General features: G+C 34.8%; 1 protein-coding gene across 1 annotated transcript in view; it reads right to left on the bottom strand.

Moving 5' to 3' along the window:
- Positions 1 to 5703: 5703 nt before the first annotated feature.
- AHR (aryl hydrocarbon receptor) overlaps positions 5704 to 24754 on the bottom strand; it is a 47259-nt gene continuing 28208 nt past the window's right edge. The window contains exons 4-11 of the mRNA XM_023639324.2: positions 21515 to 21604; positions 19248 to 19371; positions 18425 to 18555; positions 16779 to 16981; positions 15640 to 15749; positions 14840 to 14981; positions 10294 to 11527; positions 5704 to 8303 (exon numbers count right to left, since the gene is read on the bottom strand). Coding sequence (XP_023495092.1) covers positions 8166 to 8303; positions 10294 to 11527; positions 14840 to 14981; positions 15640 to 15749; positions 16779 to 16981; positions 18425 to 18555; positions 19248 to 19371; positions 21515 to 21604 — 2172 coding nt within the window. The 3' untranslated portion in view covers positions 5704 to 8165. The remainder of the gene's footprint in view (positions 8304 to 10293; positions 11528 to 14839; positions 14982 to 15639; positions 15750 to 16778; positions 16982 to 18424; positions 18556 to 19247; positions 19372 to 21514; positions 21605 to 24754) is intronic.

The raw sequence follows: 24754 nt of genomic DNA, 5'->3' as shown, positions 1-24754 counted from the left end.
AGACTTCAAACCCACTGTACTCCGGGAACTCTTAAACATCAGGGCATATTGACTTTTACAAGGGCTTGCACCAGAGTGTTAGAGTCAGAGTTTGAGAGCTATTTCCCTGGAGAGTCAGAATAATGTAATCTGGGGATAGAGACTTTTTCAGGTTTGCCATGCTATCATCACTCTCAAATAATTGTTGTCTCTTCAGCCAAGAACAGGGTGGCAGTCAAGAAAGGAAGGATGAAAATTTTATTTGAAAGAGCAAGCAGAACCAGTCATAAGTGCTGGAGACAATTCTCCATGGCTCTCTTGGGTTTTTGCACATTTTGCAAGAAGGCGCACTGACTGCTTTGGTCCTGAACAATCGTTTCAAGGATGTTTGTATAGTGAACAGCCTTAGAAGACACAGTCTCTCCCTTCAGAGCAAAATGTCAAGCATGTACACCGCCCATTATAAAAGATTTGGGTTCCGTAAGTTCAGGGTTCCTTTCCTACGCCTGTATGTGAAGATGTTTGCCTTGCCTTGTGGGGAACCAGTGCAGATGCTGACACTCTGGCTACTGCTGATTGTTGTAGGGAATAAACCACCCTTTGCCTCTGACCCAGGAGTCTTATGTCTTTTTGCCAGTATCCATGAAACTGCGACTGCTAACTGGTTAGCTTGACTGTAGGGTAAAATCTCAAACCCTTCACAGTTCTTGACAAGAAGGTGAACTTTTCCACTCTTCTTGAAGTGCGGTGACTCACTCAATATTCAAAGATAGCTAGTCTGGATATTCCACATGTCAGCTGATTCGCTAAGAAGGAAGGGAAGTACCTTCAAAGACCATGGAAATTAATACCCTTGAGAATATTTAGTCAGAATTTGTAACCTAATTCTGAAACACAGATTTCAGTCTCAGTTCTAAATCTCAATCCCTATAACCAGGTCATTCCTACAAGCGCCTCTCCTGTCTCCACTAAGAAGTCTTTTTCTCCCTTAGTCTGCCTTTTCTTGCTGTGAGTTGGTAGATCATTCTAGCTGAGTTCCTAAATATAACTTCAGCCTAAAGTGTCTCGGATTGTAAGTGTGGAAGCAAATGATTCCACTGTCCCGTGGCACTGACTACTGGGGTGACAGAGAGGGACAGATGTGGGCATTGGGGTTTGGGCTGCTGGAAGCATGGGGATGGGGCGTTAACAAAATTGATAGGAAAATCACTAGATTCAGGAGGGAAAATTATCCACTCAGTTTTGTTGAAGGACAATTTAAGTGCTAGTACTTTTTATTTTAACAAATGTACTATACTACGTGTTGTATAAAATATACCATTGAAAATCTGGGCAGGGAACTCAGATGAGAGATTAGGCTGCATACTGAGTTACACACAATAATATGATTAGGTGAGACTATTAGGAGAGACAGGTACAGAGAGGGAAGGAAAGAGGACACAGAACCTTTAAAAAAGTCCATCTTTAGTGTTACAGAAGGTGAGGGACCAAGAATAATTGGAAATCAGGAAAATAATTAGGAGAGTACAATGTTACAGAAACCAGGGTAAGAAAGTATCAAGGAAGGTAGATTTCTTGACTTAATAGAATGTTTGTCCACATAAAATTGGTAATAGTTAAATGCAGACTGTGAAGGTTTAAAAAATAAGAGGTCAGTAAGGAAGTAAAGAGAGCAAGTGTTAGCCAACTGCTCTATTCAGATGTATAACAACAAAAGAAAAAGAAAGGAAAAAGAAGAAAAAATCTGAAGTGGTAGTTTGATTTATTTTCCTTAGAGGAGAATGGATTGTGCTTGTATGCTGAAGAAACCATTGCATTCAATGACTGAAGATGCAGGAAAAAGACAGAACTAAGAAAAATCTGAGAGGATAACTGAGAGAAAAAACCATAAAAGTCAAAAAGTAGAAAACTGAAGATGATGTTAGACAGTTTCAGTCAAGTTGGAGATAATGTCATTGCAGAGTGAGATGAGGATACTCCAGGGGTGGTGGTGGGTGGAGATGAGAAAGATGGGTTAACGAGAACAGAAGTCCACTGACCTCTTACATAAAAGAAATCTAGAGGTAGGCAGATAAGGGTTAGTTTGGTGGCTCCAAGTCATGAGGGACCCTGGGCCATCCTATTTTTGCTTCATCATCCTAGTTTATGGCCTCTGTCTTCATGGTTCAAGATAGCTGCTGGAGCTCTATCCACCACATCCACATGTGCTGGCATGTGAGGAAAAGCAGAAAGGCAAAAAAAAAGGCTCCTCCCAGATACATTAGGTCTCTTTAAGCAGCCTTCCTGGAAGTACCACACACAAGTTTTGCTCTCATATATTTGGCCAGAACATACATTAGCCACGCCTATCCACAAAGGCGGCTGGAAAACACAGTCTTTTTATCCTCAGCGTGACCAGAGAAAAGTTAGGGTTCTCTTAATAAAAAGGAAAGGAAAATGATATTGGTGTAGGTAATTGTCAGTCTCTGCCATAAACATGGTAAAAGTTTGAGGTGAGGTTAATTATTTCAGTTTTGCCACTTTTTCTAGCAAGACTGCTTATTAAGAAAAGAAAGTTTTGGCAAGGCTATGGCTTAGAGTGGCAGTTACCAATAAGGAACTGAGCAACTCCAGAATAAAAGCAAAAATATTGCTGAAATCCTAATACTGAGGTCCAGGCTAGTGGCCTGAAAAAGAACAACATGCACCAAGGTTCTGGAGATCCTAACAAAGGTGAAGAGCTAGCTGAACAAAGGAGAAAGGATTGGGAAAGTGGAAAGAAGAGGCTGTGATTAGAAGAGGAAATTTCAAGTTGACAGAAGTCAGGCAATTACAAATGCTCAGTCTGAGGGTTAGCTGTACTTAACTGGAATGGAAAAATAGGTTATTATAGTTAATGTATAGGAGCTATGGAAACAAGGCTAGAAGGGCTTTGAAAAGAATGATGTCAGGAGAACAAAGTGGAAAGGAACATTGAACTGGTGACTAAAAACCAAGCTATTCATCAAATCAACAGAAACAGAATGAGGAGGGTTGGTGTCAATGTACAGATTTGCCTCTGACTGAAAAGAGATTGTTTAGATATCACAGAGAAATAGTAATGGCAGACATTTATTGAGTACTTGCTATGTGGCAATCAACAAATTACGTATTTTTTAATATAAAAATGATTGTAAATAAACTTTTGGAATAGTTGTAGATTTACATAAAAGTTGTAAAGATATAGAGTTCATTTATTCCCTTCATGTTCCTGTAACATTAATGTCTTATGTAACCATGGTCCATTGGTCAAAACTAGGAAAGTAACATTGGTACAATATTATTAAACTAAACTTTATTTGGATTTCTGCAGTTTTTCCACTAATGCCCTTTTTCTATGGCAGGATGCAACCCAGAATCCCATGTCTCCTTAGCCTCTTCTGATCTGTAACAATGTCTTGGTCTGTTTTTCATGACCTTGACGCTTTAAAAGAGTACTTGCAGGAATTTTGTGAAATGCCCCTTAATTTGGGTTTGTCTGATATTTTCTCATGTTAGACTGGGGTTACGTGTTTGTCAGGATACTAGAGCTGAGGTGTGCTTGTCATAGCATCCTATCAGGAGGACATACTATCGTGATTATTATTGGTGACGTTAACCTTGAGCACTCAGTTAAAGTAGTGCTTGCCAGATTTCCACAACATGAAATTATGTTTTCCCTCTCCGTACTCTATTCTTTGGAAGCAAGTCACCGAGCGCAGCCCACACTGAAGGGGAGGAGTATTAACCTCCATCTGTTGGAGGGTGTAGTATCTACAAGTATTTGCCCCTTCTCCCTCATTTATTTATTCAATTATTTATTTACATCAGGATGGGCCCATGCATATTTATTTTCCTATTTCGTTTGTGATTCAATGCTATCATTATTTATTTTGTTACTCAAATTGTTCAACTTTTGGCCATTGGGAACTAAGTGTTTGTACATAGATTATTTATTGAATCCTCCAACGACCCAGTAAGGCAGGTATTACCATTATCCTTATTTTGTAGAAAAGGAAACTCAGGCTTAGAGTACGAAACCTTCCCAATGATTCATCTTCTATGTGTTGAAGCCAGGAGTCTGACTCGAGAGACTGTGTGCTTAGCTTTTCTATGCTGCTCCCAAAAGGAAAGGATGCTGTACAAATGTCAGAGATAAGGTGTCTTTTTAACTCACCTCTCTTTAGAGGCGAGATAAAAGGTTTTGAGGGGATTCATCTTAAAGGTGTAGTAGTTGTAAAGGGATGACCTTCCAAGGGGACAGTATGTAGAGAAAGAACCACAAATGGTGAGAACTAAGCCTGTGGACAGGTGGGAGGAGAAGAAAAAAGCTAAAAATGGAAAGTGAAGGGTGCAGGACAACTAATATCATGCAAGCTATGGGCAGTAAAAAGTTCACTGAGGGTGCAATCAATTTGGTTGTAGGGCCACAGAGAATCAGCCTATGGTTAAGAAGGGAGTAAAGAGAACTTCCACAAAGCAGTATAACAGAAGAGTGGAAAACAAAGCCAGATTTCAGGAAATCAAAAATTGTTTTAGAGAAAGGAAGTAATTTAACAAGAAAAGGGATGCAGGATCAAGTAAGTTTTTTACAGGATGGAGAGAAACCTCCACACAGTGAAGCCTATGGAGGACGAGAGAAAAGACTCTGGAGAAGGGGGACGGAGAAGCCAAGTGCAGAACTGGAAAGGAAGGATGTTATTCTTGGAGTTCGGGGAAACTCACCTCCTCACATTCGAGGTGAGCCTGAGACCAACGATAGTGGTACTGTTGAAGTACGATGCACTTAGGATGTGTTCTGGGTTTTTGATGGTCTCAATTTTCTTAGTAAAACTGGAAGCAAGGTCCTGTGTACACACTGGGAGAAGAATAAGAGAGGTATTACCTAGTCCTGTGAGTAGCTAACATCCCTGGGTCAGTGTTGGGCAGGCTTGGTGAAAAGAGGGCAAGCTGAAGTCATTCATGGTGACAGAAGCCATTTGACTGAGTGAAAGCAGAGATCAGAAATACAATTATCTGGATTTTTACTTGTTTTCAGATCAAATAGTTAAAATTACATATTTTATGTGCATTTTAGACGCAAGACGGTCTTTCCAAAATGTTCAGAACTAAGTATGATGCTAACTTGCTATGTTTCTATTGGGTTGAGAAAAATATCTAATGATTGTAAGGATAAACATAAAATTAATGTGAAAATACTTGTTACTAGAATGAAACTTTGTTTTTCTCAGGAATCCTTCTTCAACAATTTTAATTGCACAATTCTTGGTGAGTGTCTAGCAGTGATGAATTTAACGCCAAAGGCTTAACATGTCATACTTGTTAGAGAGAGAGCATAGGTTTGGGCAATAATTTTTCTAATCTAAGCACAAACTATAACTAATGGTTGTTTTCAAAATTCCTCATAAATATTCTTAAAATGTTATCTATGGAAATGGAATTTTGATTTTAATCTGAGATACTAACATCATTACAACACTGAAAACACAAGGTTTAACAGTCCATTTCAGAAGCATTTTATCTATGAAGCTATTGGAAGTGTTTTTTATATTCAAGTAACGGCCAAAATATCCAGAGGAAGAACTTTATAAGAAGTTTCTGAATTACTGACTTAACATGTCCTTAAATATTACACATTGCCTTAAAGTAAAATAGCTAAAATACTATACCACAAATACTAATTTCCTTTACAGGACCATAAAGAAGAATTTACATTAAAACATATTATTCATACTTGGTGATTATTTTATTACCATATATTATTGTATACAATTTTGTTTGATAATAAGGATGAGTCATATTTTAAACAAAAATGTACGCATGGCATATGTAACATTTTGAAAGAAAGCGAAAAGCCATGAAAACATTTACCAAAAATTTAGTAATACTAAAAAAACATTGGGTTTGTGCATAGTAATGATGGAGAGCTTCATAATACATCAGAATACTGGTAGATCTTCAGATACTGTAAGAATCACCTGGTACAGGGAAAGTTCAAAACAGACACAGCCATAGCTTTAGAAGTGCACATCATCTAAGAATCAATCTCTCAATACAGCAGTACGCAAAGCTGTCTTTGTTTGGCACTTAGCAATACAGACAAAGGTGTATTTGGTTTAATGTGATTTTATTATTCTTAGATAAATTTACTTCTTTTATATAGATAAAAATATACAATATTGCTTAAAAATTTTTAATTTTATAATAAGTGTATAATTGATTGTCATCATATTCACAATTTAAAAAGCCTATTTTTACACTAAACAATTCATCCAATAACCTGTGGGAAAGACTTAAAAAAATGGTTTATATGAAGACTTTTAATGAAAGGTTTAAATGTAAAAATGGTATATTAATCTAGATACTGGTCTAAATATCTAGTGACACCTCATGCTGGAAACAAATTATGAAATGTTTTAGACAAATTTGTTTTCTCCAATACTTAAATTGATTCTACAGATTTAATATTTTGACTAAAAATGCAGAGAACTGACATATTTTGTCTGAAGTCACTTTTATATACATTAATTTACTAAAAAAAAGAAAAGAAATGACAAATGTATTTTAATACTACATCTCAGTTTGGGATCCCATCAAGTTTTTATATAATGCATGCAAAACGTGTCTGTGCCCTCAGACCTCATATTTGAATGAAAGAATGACAGCCGGTGGCACTTTCCTTTTAAATCACCTGAGGACAGTGATTAATTTGCCTTACTGATAATAAAGGTCATTCTATTATGAAAACAACCTAATGTTTGAAATTAAGAGAATGCATGGTTCTCTTTTTCTTAGTATCACTTAAAAGCAGTTGGACTCATTATTTGACTTCTTAGAAAGACTGATAAAAGTATGTAAAACCCAAACAAATTATTTACGTGCATATATAAGGTATGGACTATTTTTAAACAAAAAATTGAAAATATTTTACAAATAATTTTGTTCATTATAAACTATACAATGCACCATTCATTTCACTCATAACAATACTTTCCACCAAACACTGCTATATTCAATCTTAACACTCCTCAAATATGAGAAAAACAGTTTCCACTCTACTAAGTGAAATTTATAAAGTCAACATACTATATCTTAAAAGATAATAGATCTAAAACAGTTTTTAAAGAATTTATCGACACTGAAATCGGTGCTTTGTTTAAAGACCAGAAACAAAGCTGCTTCTCTTCATTGCAAGTTGGTAAGCTGCCTTTCATGGCAGAGTTTTCACACTGTAACATTCAACTATCATGATGGAGACTTCAGGAAAGGGAAATAGTGGTCTCTCTCTTCCAAAAACACTGTTGAAATTTTAGTGCTGTTGTCTTAATATTTATATAATAATTAAGAAATAATTTGGAAAGACATTTTATACTTTCAAAGTTTTTCAAAATAAGGCACATGGAAACACTTAAAGTCTAGAAGCAACTAGATGTAATAAATAATTACCTTTTCAATCATTATTTGTCCTTTACCTGAAGAAAGTGGGTGAGTGCAGTTAAAACATGCTTGGATTAATAAAAATGACTGAATTTAAGAAATACAAATAATATTTGTGTGCAGAATGTTATTAATTTAAAAAAGGAAAAGTATATTTCATATAAAATATACATCCTACAGTGTTATAGGTAGGAAAAACTGTGAGGCACTTACATTAACAATGGAAGAGGAAAGTATTGAGATTACCTTTTTACAAAAGCACCAAACTACTTATTTTAACATCTGAGATAAAAGCAGAAGCTGAAAATATAAGGAGATAGTTTAGTTTCGTAACTTTGTATTTGGAGGACTAAGAATTCAGAAATTAACAACTCAAAGTATTTCATTTTTATTATGACAGAAACTCCCATAGAGAAAACTGTATTGAGTTTTCTTATTTAGAAGAGTCATAAAACTTCCCTGAATCAGCTCTGTATATTTTGCGGTGCTCAGAAGAACGTCAAATGCAGACGGTATCCCACTCCTCTGTGGCAGCACACTTTCTATTTTAACAACTGTAGTATACGTAATTTTGACATTATGTTTTTAACTCCTTTTCAAAAAACATTAAAATTTGGTTTGGAATAACAGTGAACACATTCATCAATGCCTCCATGTGAACTTGCTGATGTCCAACATCGACAGTTTTATTACTCTGTAATCTTTTGCAAACTAATTTAATACAAAAAACAAGGTGAAAATTGGGCTTAGAATTACAGGAATCCACCAGATGTCAAATCGGGGAAAGGTGTGGCTTCTGACGGATGATGAAGGGGCTGAAGATGTGTGGCAGTCTGAGTGTTATTCAATTCAGCTGGATAGGTTTCATTTAAAACTCCTCCATTCTGAAACTGAAAACAAAAATAGGAATGCAATTTATTAGAATGAATCTTTCAAATATCTTAAGCCATTAAATAATAAAACATTTAAAAAATCTCATCTGGCATGTTTTTAACTTCAAATTCCACAATGAATGGCAACTTTGTCAAGTCTTTAAATGGAAGGTAATATTATTTGCCCAGAGAATAGCAGGTTTTAAATAAATTACTCTCATCAATCATAACACAATGCATGCCAGCAATTCTCTTTAAATATATTGTCTAGAGCAGTGCTGTTCAATAGAAATGTAACGTGAGCCACACATGTAATTTTACTTTTTCTAGTAGCCACATTAAAAAGTACAAGTTAAATTAATTTTAATAATATATTTTACTTAACCTGATATAGCCAAAATTTATCATTTCAACATGAAATCAATAAAAAAAATTTCGCTTTTTTTCAAATTAAGCCTTCAAAACTGGTGTGTATTTTACACTTACAGCACATCTGAATTGGGACTAGCTACATTTCAAGTGCTCGGGAGGCACATGTGGACTGCCTACCCTGAGGGAATACACAGGTCTACAGAATTAGAGTGTAATTCTAATTATTACCTTATCTTATTATTCATAAAGAAATAATACAAAGTAGGCAGGGGAAAAAACACTGTAAAGAACTCATGTGCTAATGCAAGCCCCGTTCAAAATGTAACTTTACTTAATTAACTTCTCTACAATTTCCTTTCCTCAAGAGTATATATGTTAGGTTACCTACCCATGCTTACTTCATGCAATGTTGTAAGACAGACTGTAAATGAATATTAAATTTTAACATAATTGAAGGATGTCAAGAATGAGGATAAGAAAACTCTTCTCTGCCATTTTCTATTAAAAAGCTCATATACAATCAGACAAACCGAATGATATGAAAAAAGCCAGACAAAAACAATTAAGGATAAAGACTCAAGTAAGATTTTTAAATTACTATCCTCTAATACACAGTAAACAGATAACAATGAATTATAGCCAGGATTTTCTTCAAAATTAAAATATACTTTAAAATGAACTAAATATCTTCTAATGGAAAAGCATAAATGAAACATGATATATTCATGAGTGGTCATAGACAGCAAATATCATCACTGTTAATTTTTTTAAGTGATTCTTTTTGCTAGATTTTGTTAAAATATGCTTGCTGCTAGAAGGGTTCTGATGACATGTTTAAACAATAAAAATACAATATCAAACTTGAGTCCTATGATGGAAAGCCAGCTGAGGTATCTTTTTTTCAGAATGCCAGAAAAGGGGCCGACTCCGTGGCCGAGTGGTTAAGTCTGCACGCTTTGCTTCAATGGCCCAGGGTTTCACTGGTTCGGATGCTGGGCGCGGACCTAGCACCACTCATCAGGCCATGCTGAGGTGGCGTCCCACGTAATACAACTAGAAGGGCCTACAATTAAGATATACAACTATGTGCTGGGGGTGCTCTGGGGAGAAGAAGAAGAAAAAAAACAATGACAGAAAAAAACTTCCACCTTAAAAGATAAAATGAGGATCTGGGAGATAACATGGAAGGACTGCCAGAGGACAGTGACCAGCCGAGGACTGAATTCTGGACATCAAGGACAAACTACACACAAAACAACTGAGCTTTGAAGAAATTATTTGTAAAAATTCAAATATATTTCTGAAGTCCGAATTTTTAAAAGGCCATAACATTTTAAAGAATCAACCATAAACCAAAGTCTCTATGCTAAACAATACACTTCACTAATTTCACCTGGTAACTGAAGGACATATTCATGTTGCTTTCATGATATACTTGAATTAATAACAGCCTGGAAAAATACTGGCTTTATATATTAAAAAAAAGGCAGGAGTCACAGACAATTAGAAATGCTCTCTAACAGGTACACTGCAGATAATAAAATCACTCACTAGCATAAAAAATTTGTAACTCATGTCTATTTACAATGTAAGAAGACAGACTGACAGGGTTTATTCAAGTTGATGGAACCCTTACCTTGTTTAAAAATGCCTGTGGGCCTGGCAGTGCTGGACCGTACTGGACCTGAGGCACGTGCACCACATCTGAGTACATGGACACGGCCCCGGCATAACATGTCTGAGGAGTTACTACAGCTGACTGTGGATTTAGTCCATGCTTTTGGTTTTCAGGAACTTGTAAACATGGAACAAAATCTTCTAAATTAGAAGAAGTAGTAGGGTATGGGGATGATTCAAAATTCCCCATGGGAAAGTCTAACTGCGTACCCTCGGAATGTTGTGGTAATACAGACTGAGGACAGGGAATAAAGTTCTGTGTATAAGGCATAGCATCAATCTCAGGTTTGTAGGCAAACTCTTGATTGCTCCCGGTTAAGTCTGAAAAGACATTATACTGTTGTAGGTCTTGCTGAGGACAACTGAAAGGCACAGATTGGTTAGAGTTCCAATTTGCAAACATGCCATTAACTTGCATGTGCTTTATTTTCTGACACAGTTGCTGCTGCTGCTCCACTGCTGTGTGCTTTTGATGGTGCTGTAGCTGCTGCTGCTGTTCTAACTGTAGCTGCTCCTGTACCATACAGCTTGAGTTCAGAGCCATGGATTGTTGCTGTTGGTAACCTGGACACACTAAGGTAGACTTATTTAAAGAATCTTGGACGTATGTCAGGATTTCATCTGTTATGTCAATGTCTCTCAAGTCCTCCTCTCCAGAAAAGTCAGTTCTGAAAAATTCCTCATTCTGCTGCATGTGTCTGATATCTTCAAAATCAATGCCTAGGTGTTTCATAATGCTGTACAAGTCACTATTTTTATTATCTTGAAAGAGCTCTGCATGACCTCCAGAGAGTGTCGGGTTCATTTCCTGAGCCTGACCAATTTGCTCACGTTTCAGGATATTATCATTTCCCATTGGTGCAATATTGTTTTGCCAATTATTGCATTCATTCATAGATTCATTAAAAAAATTTCTTTCGAAAGGTACACTACTTGCAGCAGGATAAAGATAAACAGACTCATCTTGTTGCATCATGGCACCCAGGATGGAACTGGGATTGAGAGAATCCTGATTTAGAGTTGATTTGGTTGCAGAATCTCTTCCACTAGCACCATTTTTACTTCTTAGTGGTAAGGGATCCATCACGGGAGGAAAAGGGCTGGCTAGCTCATACAACACAGCTTCTCCAGTGGCAAACATAAAAGGCAACTTCAAACTTCGTTTTCGTAAATGCTCTGCTCCTTCCTCATCTCTAAAATTGTGTATAAGAAAAAGTTTGCATACATTAAAAAGAGTTTTATCAAAAATTTTTAAATATTAAAGAAATACACTATTTTGACAAATTTTTCTGATGACTGGTGCTATAAAACTTTTTTTCAGACAAACAAATGTAAATGATTTAGAATCTGTCCAAAAATTTTGTACAGTCATTCCATGCTCAGTTTACATCCCTGATGTCCTGCAGAAAAATAAATTCTTTCTGGAATAAAGACCTAAATAACAGAAACGAACTGTAAGAGAATTTAGGAATCTGAGTGGGAGAGGCGTGTCTCAAAAAAACATAAAACCCAGAAGCTATAAAGGAAAAGATTGGCATAATTGACAATATAAAAATTAAACATTTTTGTATTGTGAAAAGAATTCATAAATCAAGACATGGAGAAAATATTTCTAATACATATATTTATAATTTCATATATATATAACTTAATATCCATAATAGATAAAGAAGTTCAATGAATTGAAGAGAGAGGCAAACGACTCAATAGAAAAATAGGCAAACAACATGAACTGGCAGTTCACAGAAGAAACATGTCCTAGAACAATATAAAAAGATGCCTTGCCTTCTTAGTAATAAGAAGATAAAACCACCTCTCTTAGTAACGAATAGAACAAGCAAATAAAAAAACAAGAATAAATGTACAAAACTGCAAACAACACAATAGATAAACTAGACCACTGATATATAAAGCACAGCATACGGAGAACATACATTCTTGACAAAAGCACACGGGATATTTTACCAACACTGACCATATGTTAGATCATAAATAAGCTACCATAAATTTCAAAGGACTAAAATTATTCAGAACGTTCTCTAACTTCAGTGGAATTAAGCTAAAAGTCAGTAACAAAAAGACAACTAGAAAAATCCCTAACATCAAAAAGTACAGTAACACTATGTTTCTAAATAATTCATGAATTAAAAAATCAAAATTAGCAAATATTTTCACGTGAATGATAAAAATAAAACATATTAAAACATGAAGGTTGTAGTTAAAGTTGTTCTGAAAGGGAAATTAGTAGCTTAAAAATATATTTTTTTAGATTTTGATATGTTAAAAAAAGAAAAAGTTGAGAAAATATCAAATTATACCCAAACAGAGTAGAAGGAAGAAAATAATGAGCAGACATAAATGAAATGGAAAACAAATGTACAACAGGAAAAATCAACAAACCAAAAGTTGGATCTGTGAGAAAACTAATCACATTAATGGCCTTCTAGCAATATGAAGAGAGAGGGCACAGATTTCTAACATCAGGAAATGTTTCTTAAAAGAACATCACTACAGATCTTATACAGTAAAAAGAAAATAAGACGATAAAGGAGAAAAATCATCATGATGTCAATGTATGCAGAGGAAGTATTTGATAAAATTCAATACCCATTTATGATCAAACATTTAGTAAACCAGAGAGAAGGGAACCTTTTAAATCTTAAAAAAAACCCCAGTATTTATGAAAATAACAAAAAACAAAACACTACTACAAACATCATACTTAATGGTAAAATATTAAAGCCATTCCCCTTAAGGTGGGAATAAGACAAAGATGAAATGTGATATCATTATTTCTATTTCATTGTACTGAGGGCCTAGCCAGAGCAATAGGGGAAAATAAAACAAAACCCTCTAAAATGTGTAAAGATTAAAATTTAAAAAATTATTTGCAATCAACACGGTATGTAGTAAAAAATCTTGAAGAATACAGTCACCTTATTAGAATTAATAAGTGAATCTTGTAAGGTCATTGGATACAAGTTAATATTAAAAAATCAACTATTTCTATATAATAGCAATGAACAGTTAGAAATTACAAAATATATACACCATTTAAAACAGCATCACAAAACATCAAATATCTAAGAATAAAATTAATAAAAGCTGTACAAGACTCAGGTAAGAAAACTACAACCCATTATTGAGATAAAGACATAGATATATACATACCCATGTACCCATATGTATATGCACGTAAGTGTATATATACAATCACCATGTTCACGGATTGAAAGATTCAATATTATAAAGATGTTAATTCTCCCAAAATGTAATCCCATTCAAAATCCCAACAATTTTCTAGTGGGAATTGACAACTGGTTTCTAAAATGTATATGGAAATATAAAGGGTAAAGACAACAAAGACATTGAAATTCTCAAAGATTTTGTTTACTTTGGTTCAGGCATCAATTTAAATGGAGACTGCAGCCAAGAAATCAAGAGAACACTGAGACTTGGAAGGGCAGCAATGGAAGAATTAAGAAAGATCATCAAGTGTAAGGAAGTGCCATCAGAGACTAAGGCCAAGATTATCCACACCCTGGTATTCCCAATTACTATGTATGGGTGTGAAAGCTGGACAGTGAAGCAGGCTAACTGACAGGAAGAAAAGGCCATAGGCATGAGTCTACAGAAGCTGACTGAGGCTGAGTAGGACTATTGAGGACGGCACATTGTGGACATCACTCTTTCATGGCGTTTCCAGGAGTCAGAGCAGACTTGACAGCATGTAACAACAACAAAGAAGAGCCAAGACCATCTTGAAGGAGAACAACAACAAAAATCTTAAACAAATAAAATGGGAGGCATACACTCAGATCTTAAGACTTATTATAAAGATAGAGTAATTAAGACAATGTGCTGTTGGTGTAAAAATAGACAACTAGACCCATGGAACATACGTGAGTCCAAAAACAGAACCACAGATCAATTCCCCGACCAACATGCAGTGCAGTGGGGAAAAGGCCTTTTCCATAAATGTTACTGGTCAACTGCATATACACATAAGGGAAAAAAGATTAATGTTGATCCTTATATCAAGCCACACACAAAAGTCAATTCTCCAGAGTAGAGAAAACATTTGCAACACAAATATTTGACAAAATAGTAATTTCCAGAATATATAGGAAACTTAAAAGTCACTGCTTGCTTAGAAAACACAGGCCAAACAAAGCACTGTTCTATTTTTATTTTATTTTACAGATGGGATTAGCTTTTCATCTCTCCTTCATACACCCAGGATAAACCCCGGATCTTCCTTGATTACTGTCTCACCGTAGCTCTACATATTTAGTTCTTCGATAAAGTTTGTCAATCCCATCTTCTCAATGGCCTTCACCTATGCTTTCTTCTTTCTTATAGATATTACTTTAACTTTTCAAGTTTTATTTCCAGAGTAAATTCTCTTAGATTGTATTTTTAAGTTTTCACGTAAGAGGATTTATAAAACAAACTGTTATTAAAAGAAAAAACAAAAACATGAAACATTCTGTCTTTGTGCTTACGTTAGAGGTCTCTGAGTTGCAATGATATAATCTGGTCTTCCGTTTTTATAAACTAAGCGTGCGTTAGATTGGACCCAGGCCCATCGATTTTCTTTGGTAAGAAGCCTGAACACTGTCATGCCACTCTCTCCAGTCTTAATCACTAAAATAAAATAAAAAATTAAATTATCAAACCCCAAATCAACGTATTCAAGAAAATCTCTGAAACAAAGCCCCTCTGACATATTTCTGAATGTATTTCATTCATCACCAAAGATAATCGATATCTTGACAACTTTTAAACACAGTATATTAATATGCATAGAAATAGTTCTTTAGAATTATTTTTTCCTATTTCAGACAATTTATTATTTAAAAGGTGGGAACATTAAGTCAGTCAGACAATTCTAGTAACACATGAAAGTACAAAGAGTATAGAGTTTGGGGAGAAAAGAAAAATCATTTTCATTTTAAAAAGGGAATATTTCCTATAGCTTAATATTTTACTACACAATTTTAAAGTATAATCCAGATTAACACAGATTTATGAGTCAATCATGATGCCATTAAAAACCTCCTGAGCAAAACATAAGACAAAAACACTCATTTTCCCAGTAATTAAACTACTATATATTTCTCTGTGGCAGCTGTAGAGCCGTTAATGAATAAAGTTTGTAACACAGATTAATCATAATGTATGATGCTGAGTAGAAGTTTATCCAAATAGTTTCCTTAGACACAGAACATTATGTAATAATCTGAAACATGTACTAGAGTATATGCTGTTGTTACAGACACATTCTTCAGGAACTACAACTTACTCCGGAGATGGTACTCAGCGCAATAAAGCATATCAGCAGCATGAACGAACTGGTATCCTGATCCTCTCATGCACAGCTCTGCTTCAGTATAGCCTAAAATAATGGTTCCTCTGTTTAAAAAAAACAAGTAAAATAAGAATGAAATGAAAATCTTTCATAAATGTAGTAACCAATATAAATTCACTGGTTAAATGCTATTTTCTGTGCTATTTTACTTGACATTCAGAATTTCACATCAGCAGGTAGAAATAATTAACCACTTTTATGTAATTGCTCTCTTTTGCTTATGGTTGCAAATTTCAGTTTTACACTATTTTCTTCTCCTGAATGAAGACCATGTAAATTAGTATGGCTAAAGAGGAATTTAATAGAGTAGATTATGTAGGTAAAACAAAATATTTAATAAAAATCTAGAAAGCTTGTACTCCATTTTGAGGACCGGGTAATGCAAACCTGCCTGCATTTCCATATTAGAAAGGAGAAAAGCAATGGTATGTTTTGATATGATACAAATGCTAATATCACAGTCTACTTCATAATTTTCTGAAAGTTACTAAACTTCTAGGGCTAAAAATCAAACAAAGTTTGTACAATTTAAAAATGTAAAACAAACCAACAATAAATGGCATCAGGAAACCAAATCTTACTAATATAAGCATATCATCTTTATGATACAGAAATCGTGGCAAGTATTGTGAAACATTACAAAATAAGATGATTTGTGAGTCTGATGAAATTATTTTATTTTAAAAGGCTACATTAAAAGAGTAGGAATAATGGGGCTGGCCCCGTGGCCGAGTGGTTACGTTCGCGCGCTCCGCTGCAGGCGGCCCAGTGTTTCGTTAGTTCGAATCCTGGGCACGGACATGGCACTGCTCACCAGACCACGCTGAGGCAGCATCCCACATGCCACAACTAGAAGAACCCACAACGAAGAATACACAACTACGTACCGGGGGGCTTTGGGGAGAAAAAGGAAAAAATAAAAAAATCTTTAAAAAAAAAAAAAAGAGTAGGAATAATAGCTAATATGATAATAAACAATATTATAATCTACACTATATGTTTTACATGCTAAGAGAGACTTACTGCAACACAACACACATTTGATGAAATTAAACTGAAGAAGTGTTACTTACTTGGCATCACAACCAATAGGTGTAAAGTCTAGTTTGTGTTTGGTTCTAAAGATGAAATTTTTGGTCCGAATTTCAAGGATGGATGGTGGCTGAAGTGGAGTAGCTATTGCAAACAAAGCCAACTGAGGTGGAAGTATTGATCCATCTTTCCCTTTCTTGTTTTGTCCATGAAGATACTTTAACCTCCCTTGGAAATTCATTGCCTTAAAAAACCAAAAACAGTTTATTAAAACTAACACTTTAAAATTGTTCCTTTTTAAAAGGCTCATTTATGTCATTTCCAGTGTTCTTGATCATTCCATAAAAGCTCCTGAGGCTGACAAATCCTAGTTCCATTCCTTTCTACAAAGGAAGTCCACTGAAGCCATCTCGAAAAGGAGTATGAGGACCACTCCTTGCTTTTTTAATGGTCACAACGAGAATACCTATATCATTTTAGGAGCCTGCAATTAACTGCCCTATCATTCACACCCAGCACAGCTCCGGGCACACTGGGCACTCAATACATATTTCCTGAATGAATGAATGGTGATAAAGTCATCAAGTATACATTAATTTTCAAGTGTACTATGAGCCATATTTTATAGCTCACAGTGTATTTCATAACTCATGGTAACCTTTTATACAGAGAAAACATACAATTTTATTAAAACACTAAAATGAATCATGAAATCATGAAAAGAATGCAGAACTCTATTAAAGTAAAAATAAAGAATAATTTTAGAATACAAGAAACAAAGACAATTTAAATACGAACATGATCAATTTAGTTGCTTAAAACAGTATTAACCACGCCAAGGGATAAATCTGACATCAATATAATAGCAGCACAAGGAAGAAAAGACTCAATTACACAAAGAAATTCCATCACAGAAATACATACTAATTGATCATTGGTACTAGCAAAACTATCTCAAAGCACAATCCTAACTCTGGGTCAGCAAAATTACCTTCAGGAATAAACCAACAAAAATCATTGTTTGCTATTGTTTAATTTAAGATTTGATTATCTGTTTTAAAATTCCTGATAATTTATAAAATTAATATGCAACATGCTTTGTATTCTCTTCTCCTGTGCCTGATGGAGTGCACTATTTTAAGGATACAGACAGTTGAGAGGATGGACCATCTCCACTCTTAAGTATCCTGTCTAAGTTGCTCCCTGGTTATACTACTCAGGTGTTCAGACTACGTAGCAGCATCTCAAACCAGACGATTCTGCAATCATGAATATACAATCATTTCTCTATTTGGCAGTTATTCTAGCCTTGTGGAAAAGGCCATGATCACTTTTCCATCTAGCAGGCATTAAATCCAGAGGGTAAGCTTCTGCTGCTAAAGCAAGGCTACATAGTTCTCTGTCTTATACCTAACAAGTCTTAAAAATAGGCCAAATACAAGATTCCATGTTATTTCACTCCGTCTTCATTACTGCATCCTAAAGGATAGAGATTTTGAGTTATGGAAGATATTATAAAACCTGAGATAATGATTTTTAAAAAGTTACTTTCCTTTATCAAATTATTTGATAAAGTAGATTTTTAAAACCAAACACAAATATAACCAAAGGAAATTGGTTTCACTTTTCTTTTTTATTTTCTAAAACTTAATAGTAAATGCCAGTATCCTAAGATTTTGCACCTTACCAGAAAACCAGATGAGTTATCCAGCAGACACCTTAGTCGGCAGACAAAGCACCGCTCCATAAAAGAAGAGTTTTCTGGAGGAAGCTGCTCTGGGTTGTAATAGACTGCTGGCTGTGGGAGGCCATTAGCTTCTGCAGAAATAATAGCAACACAAATTTACTTTCCATTTGGCTATAAAATTAAGTGTTTAAAATAGCAGAAATCTATGCTAATTTCTAAACTGGAGCCCGTGTTCTGAATACAAAAAAACAGTCGTTTTCAGAAAAGGAGCTAATGAAAAGAACCTAAAACACTGAATATCACTTGTACTACATAGAATTTTTACCTACTCAGTTTGTTTTTATTTCTACTGAGCTATCACTATCAACAATTTCCATATTTTCTAATGTGTTTTTTTCTTTTTAACACTTTCACAGACATCTGAAAATACTACATGCATGCAAACGTATTTTTTACTTGCCCATGCTAGTTTGCTTTTTTATTTGGTGCATTTTAAATACAGAACAATTTATACACACTCCAGTATCAACCTTATACACTCTTTCCCATCTTTCACAACAGTATAAGAGTTATTTTTATAAAATATATTACTGAGTATGGCGACACTCTCTCGCCTGAAGTTCACTGATGGCTGTCATCTGTCAAAACATTCCTTCGGTCATCAGGCTCTCTGTGACCTGGCTCTGGTCTACAGCTACAGATTCGTGTCCTTCCTCTTCTTCCCAGCCTTCACTGTGGAGTTCTATGCCCCTAAATGTCATTCGTCTCTTTTCACAGAGTTATATTAAAAAATCACCATGGCCACCTGTTTAAACATTCTTACCATCAATTCTTTGTCCAGAGTCTGTACACTGCGAGGGGCTTAATGCCCAGTGTAGCTGACGCTGAAACTCAGCTCGGTCTTCAGTATGGATAAGTTCATACACACTCTGATGTATGACATCAGACTAAAGAAAAAAGATACAGGGAAATTTTTAAAAAGCAATGATTTAAAAAACTGTGGATTACCAAAGTAATTTCAAAACCTAGCTAGATTAGTGGGTGCTTGTTAGTTGTGAAGAATGCAATCAAATGACTGCAAAGCTCTCCAGTGATCCAGCACAGGAAATGCTGGCCAGAGACCAGCACTGTAACAGACCCAAAAATTATTTGCCATTACTCCCCTATGTGAGTGCTCTTCGGTCATGTCACCTCTCCATTCCTTAATTGTAACACAGTAAGTTCTGCTTATTTTTATCCATTTACTGAGCATTTAAATCTTACTTCACAAAACCTTGTCTGAACATCCAGTCGTCTTTGACTTCTCTAGGCTTCATAGTATTATGTATTTCCTTCACTGTTCTCTAATAATTTCCTTTACATTAAATTTTTACTTCTGATAAATTCCCTAAGAGTAAGGGATTATGCCTTCACCAGGTCAGAATCTTTCCTCAAACCCCTTGCCTCTCAGCATTTACTATAGTGCTGAGCTCGTAGCCCTCAAACCAGAATTTTTCTAACTTTTTTAATTGCAACTCAGGCTAAGAAACACATTTTCCATCCATCACATGTGTGCATACACATTCATATACACAACCGGAAAAAGTTTCACAAAATATTTTTTGTGTGTGATGATATTGTATATTTGATTCCATTCTAAACAACTAAAAAGAATGGTTGATGGTGATCCACCATATCAATTTCATTACCCACTAATGAGTCACAACTAGGCATTTTAAAAAATTGTGCCTTAAACCACACCAACGTCAGATATGAGTGGTTTCTTAAAGACCATCCAGGCTAAGTGCATATATGAGGAAAAAAATAGATTGAGAAATAGCCAATCTGTTTGATTTCTTAGTTGTTATGAATCACACTATCAAATAATGATTAAGACAGTTATGTAATTAATTTTCAAACAGGCTTTTCAATGGATATTAGTATATTTTCTTTAAAATTCAAAAAGACTGAAAGTTAGGCTTTGTGACCGTAGTCAAATTCTACTACTTTAGCGAACTAAACTTAAACCTCCCTATGAACTTAATCTTCTAGCATTAAACCACCTCTCTGCCATCCCCGACAGAACTGCCAGAGTTATCATCTGAAACACAGATCGGAGCACACACATTCCCCTAACAAAAACACCCTTTAGTGGCTTCCATTGTGTATATAACATAGTTTAAACTTCAGTCTATATACCAGTGTAGACAGTGCTATTCAAATCAGCAGCCTTGGCATCACTTGTGAGCTTGTTAGAAATGCAAATTCATGGGCCCCACTCCCACCTACTGAACCAGAATGTCTAAGGAAGAGGCCCAAAGATTTTATGAAGTTTTATCAAGTTCTTCAGGTGATTCCGATGCACACTGGAATTTAAGAACTATGGATACATAAGAACAGCTGGCATCCAAATGTACTTACAAACTGTTCTCAAGTCATATCACATGTTCTTATCCCTCAAATACACCAAATACCTTACCTCCATTTCTTCACCATCCACTCAATAATGTTAAACCAGATTGGCTCACATCCTTTAAGGACTTCCAGAATACTGCCGACAGTACTTAGATCTTTTCCTCCCTGTGTTCCCTCCACAACAGTCCACCCATCTAAATCCTACACTTTCTTTAGGTTAGCTTAACTGCCACTTCCTTCAGGAAAGCTTCCATAATCCACATAAATCAGAATTAAAGGAATAAGCTTTAGTATTTTGCTTGTCCCTTTACATATCACCTCATTTGTTTGATGGCTGTCATATGCCCTTCAGTATCTATAATTAATTTGATGGCAAATGTTCCCTTGTCTACCCGCATCTGAACCCCATCCGCCCCTTACCTGAAAGTTCCTTATATATAAGAGTTCCTTAATAAGTGAAAGAAGAAACACAATATCCATGCATCACACAACATTTAAGGAAATTATAATCCAGTAAATTAATAGTATAAAAATATATAGCTGCAAATACATAATTTTTATTCTACAGCATATATATTTTAATTGATATTTTACATATGTAAATGACTAATTGCATCCCTAAAGAATAAGATATATAAAAAGTAGAAATTTAATTTCCTAAAAAAATTTAAAATGAGCTAAGAAAAATATACTTACCTGCTGAAACCCTAGGTAATCTTGTATAGTAGAAGAAGCATAAAAGACCAAAGCATCTGTAGTGACAACCAGCACAAAGCCATTCAGAGCCTACAAGGAAAAAGTTATAAAATTAGTAATGCTTAGGACTAAATAACCATACTGTCACTAATAAATATTGACTTCAGTTAAAGGTGCTTCTTTCACTGCTGAAAAATCTTCTCTTTAAAATGATTAAAATAATTATACCTCATAAGCACAGACATCCCACCTACCCGTGGAGTGAGAGGAATCTATTTCCACCTTTTGATTTGGCTAAGGAAAAGCTCACTGCTGAATTTAATGCTCAATTCACAATAACTTTAATAGAAAATTGGTTTCTTCATCATGCTTCAGATTTTGTTTTAAATGTATTCTACATGTTTTTTAAACAGAAGCTTTATAAACATCACTTACTATAATCTGTCACACTGCTTTTTAGAGGAAGATAGTGTGTAAAGATGCTATTAGATCGTTAGAAATCTGATAGGAGAAAATCTTTGTGCAAAGACAGTTCAAGCACTGATAAAACAGGAAACCTGATACTCTCAAAGTATTATAAAACATTTATAAACTTGTTATCAGAAGATAAAATACACATATATGGACTATACATAAAACACATCTAATAAACACATAATACAAATATACACAAGTCAGACGATATATAACAAATGTAGTCCATTTAAATTTAATAAAATTACTGATATATTTAGGTTTAAAGCTATCATTTTATATGTCCTATTTCTATTTGTTCCATCCGTACTTCTTTTTCTTTCCATTTTGCCTGCTTTGGGCCAATTATTTTTTATTTCTTTTTCTTTCCTTCTTTCAGTTTGGAAGTTAAACTCTCTTCTTCTATTCTTTTAGTGGTTATTCAAATCCAATGTTAATCTCTCTCTGTTCTTAGATAACAAAAGTATTTAGATCACTTGAAACATGTATTGTTATCACATATTTTAATTCTGTAGGCCCTCACTATTTTCTGCTTGAGTTCAACTCAGTACTTGATCTATTCTTTGCTATGTGATCATGACTAAACCCTTCTGAGACTCTCTTCTTCAAGTAAAAGGAGACATGGTACCTTCTAGTATAAGAACAATACAGCTGGGAGTTTGACAGATTTGGACTAGATTCCTATCTCAGTCTCTTACCAGCTGTGTAGCTTTGGTTAAGTTATTTACCCCTTCAAGCTTTAGTGTTATCATTTGAAAAACAGGCACTTTATCAGGTGGATATCATAACTATGTCTCATCTAACTCAGTGCCTGGCACAGAGTTGGCACTTAACTAGTGTAAAGCACCATTACTATAATGTAAGGTTGTGGAAAGGAGCAAATAAAGATTTCCACATCTGTGCTTTGTGAACTATAAAGAAGTCTAAAAATGACAGCAATTAGTTTAGTCAACAGTTTAAGTAAACTATCACGTACCAAACAGGACCCATACTAAATACTGGGATTCAGGAATTAACAAGATATTGCCCCTGTGCTATCGATGCTCACACAGTCTAACAGACACTCTCATTATTAGATGAGGTAAATGAAATACAGCGACTGTCTTCCTTTTCACTCTAATCCCTTTCACCTTCAAGATCCTTTGTCTATACTTCTGAGAACTGCAATACAAAAACAACAAATAGCACCTACTATTTAATGGCTACATTTCTACATATTTTTATGTATTCAAGTGTTTTAATTTCCCAAACAATCCTTTGAGGGGGTAGGTGCCATTTCCAGTTTTACAATCAAGGAATCTGAGGAAATGAACTGTATAGTAACTTGTCCAAAGTCACACAGGTAAGAAAAAGCTGAGCCAGGAGGTAGCCTCAGGCTGGCTCTGAAGGCTGCCCACCTAACTATCGTGATCTGCTGCCTTTATGCATATTGCTCACCAACTGCTGCGGGACTGCAACTCTTCCAATCACAACTGGGCTCTAAGGCGCTTGATTTCAGAGATCACACCTCATATTACCCGGCAATTTCCCCAGCAAGAAGAATGCGGGTGACTCGCCAGGAACTTATACGTTAATGATTAACACTTCCAAAATGGAATAGTCTTAAATTTTAGTTGGCAGTAATAGTATTTTCCTATTTTTGTATTGTTTCACCCTGAAAACACATTCTTTCTAGAGAACAGTATCCACTGATTACATGCATATGACTTTGTAGAGTACCAAGCTTTTTCAAACAGTGAAGCGGATTTAGTGCTTTCCAATAAGCTCATTATGCCAGAAGACACAAAGATAATTTAAGGCACAATATCAAACCCTTCCAGACAAATGTTAATTGTCAGAAATAAAACAAAAAGCCTTTCCAAAGAATATATGCATACCAATTTTATGTATATCTCAAATGATCTTACATACCATGTGGAACAAGGTTATTACTTATACTGTATTATCTCAGTAAATTAACAGAGAAATTAACATGGTGATTACATATTAATAAAAGATTATCACTGTTTAGTCTTAGTCACAAAGATTTGCCCTACCTAGCTGAAATCATGTTGAGGCTGACTTACTATTTGTTATAAGAAGTAAACTGCCATTGATACTGTTATTTACAATTTCAACTGCTATTAACTCAAAAATGAAGCTGCCGATTTTAATAAGCACAGCATTAAACAGCAGCAGACATGTTTAAATATATAAAAATAAGCATTTGAAGGAAATAATAAAGATACAAAACGTCATTTTTATTATAAAATAGTAAATTTAAGCTAATCTAGAGAGTAAATTTTTTAAATTTTTAATAAAATATTTTGTAACAGTTTCTTCAGGTGTGTCCTTTGTTAAAACCAAAGGAAAAGATTTCTCATCAAAAGTTTCAAGCCAAGTGGTATGCTCTATCTCTGGAAATATCCTCTGCATCTTAGGGGTAATTGGTTGATAACCACATGCTAAAATTATAGAGTAAGATGCCATTATGGCAACTATATATAATGAAATATGCCATTTTTTCATGTCTGCAATGCTTTCGGTCATCTGCTTCATAAGCGACAACAGAAAAACATGGTCCTGAGCAAACCATATTGTATGTGATGCTGCCTATTGCAGAGTCATCTACAAATGGTACCCAATATAATTCATAACAGGTGCATTTATTTTAAATACATAAATGTTTCTAATTTTCAGATAATTAAAATGACACTAGTTTGGCATTAGTATTATTCTTATTCTGTGTTCTTGAAATAGGTTATGTTTACAATTTGTCTAAATACT

This window comes from Equus caballus, chromosome 4 (genome assembly GCF_041296265.1).
Source record: "Equus caballus isolate H_3958 breed thoroughbred chromosome 4, TB-T2T, whole genome shotgun sequence".
Lineage (NCBI taxonomy): Eukaryota > Metazoa > Chordata > Mammalia > Perissodactyla > Equidae > Equus > Equus caballus.
The sequence above is the reverse complement of the archived record's forward strand: the minus strand, read 5'-3'. Positions and strand labels throughout refer to the sequence as shown.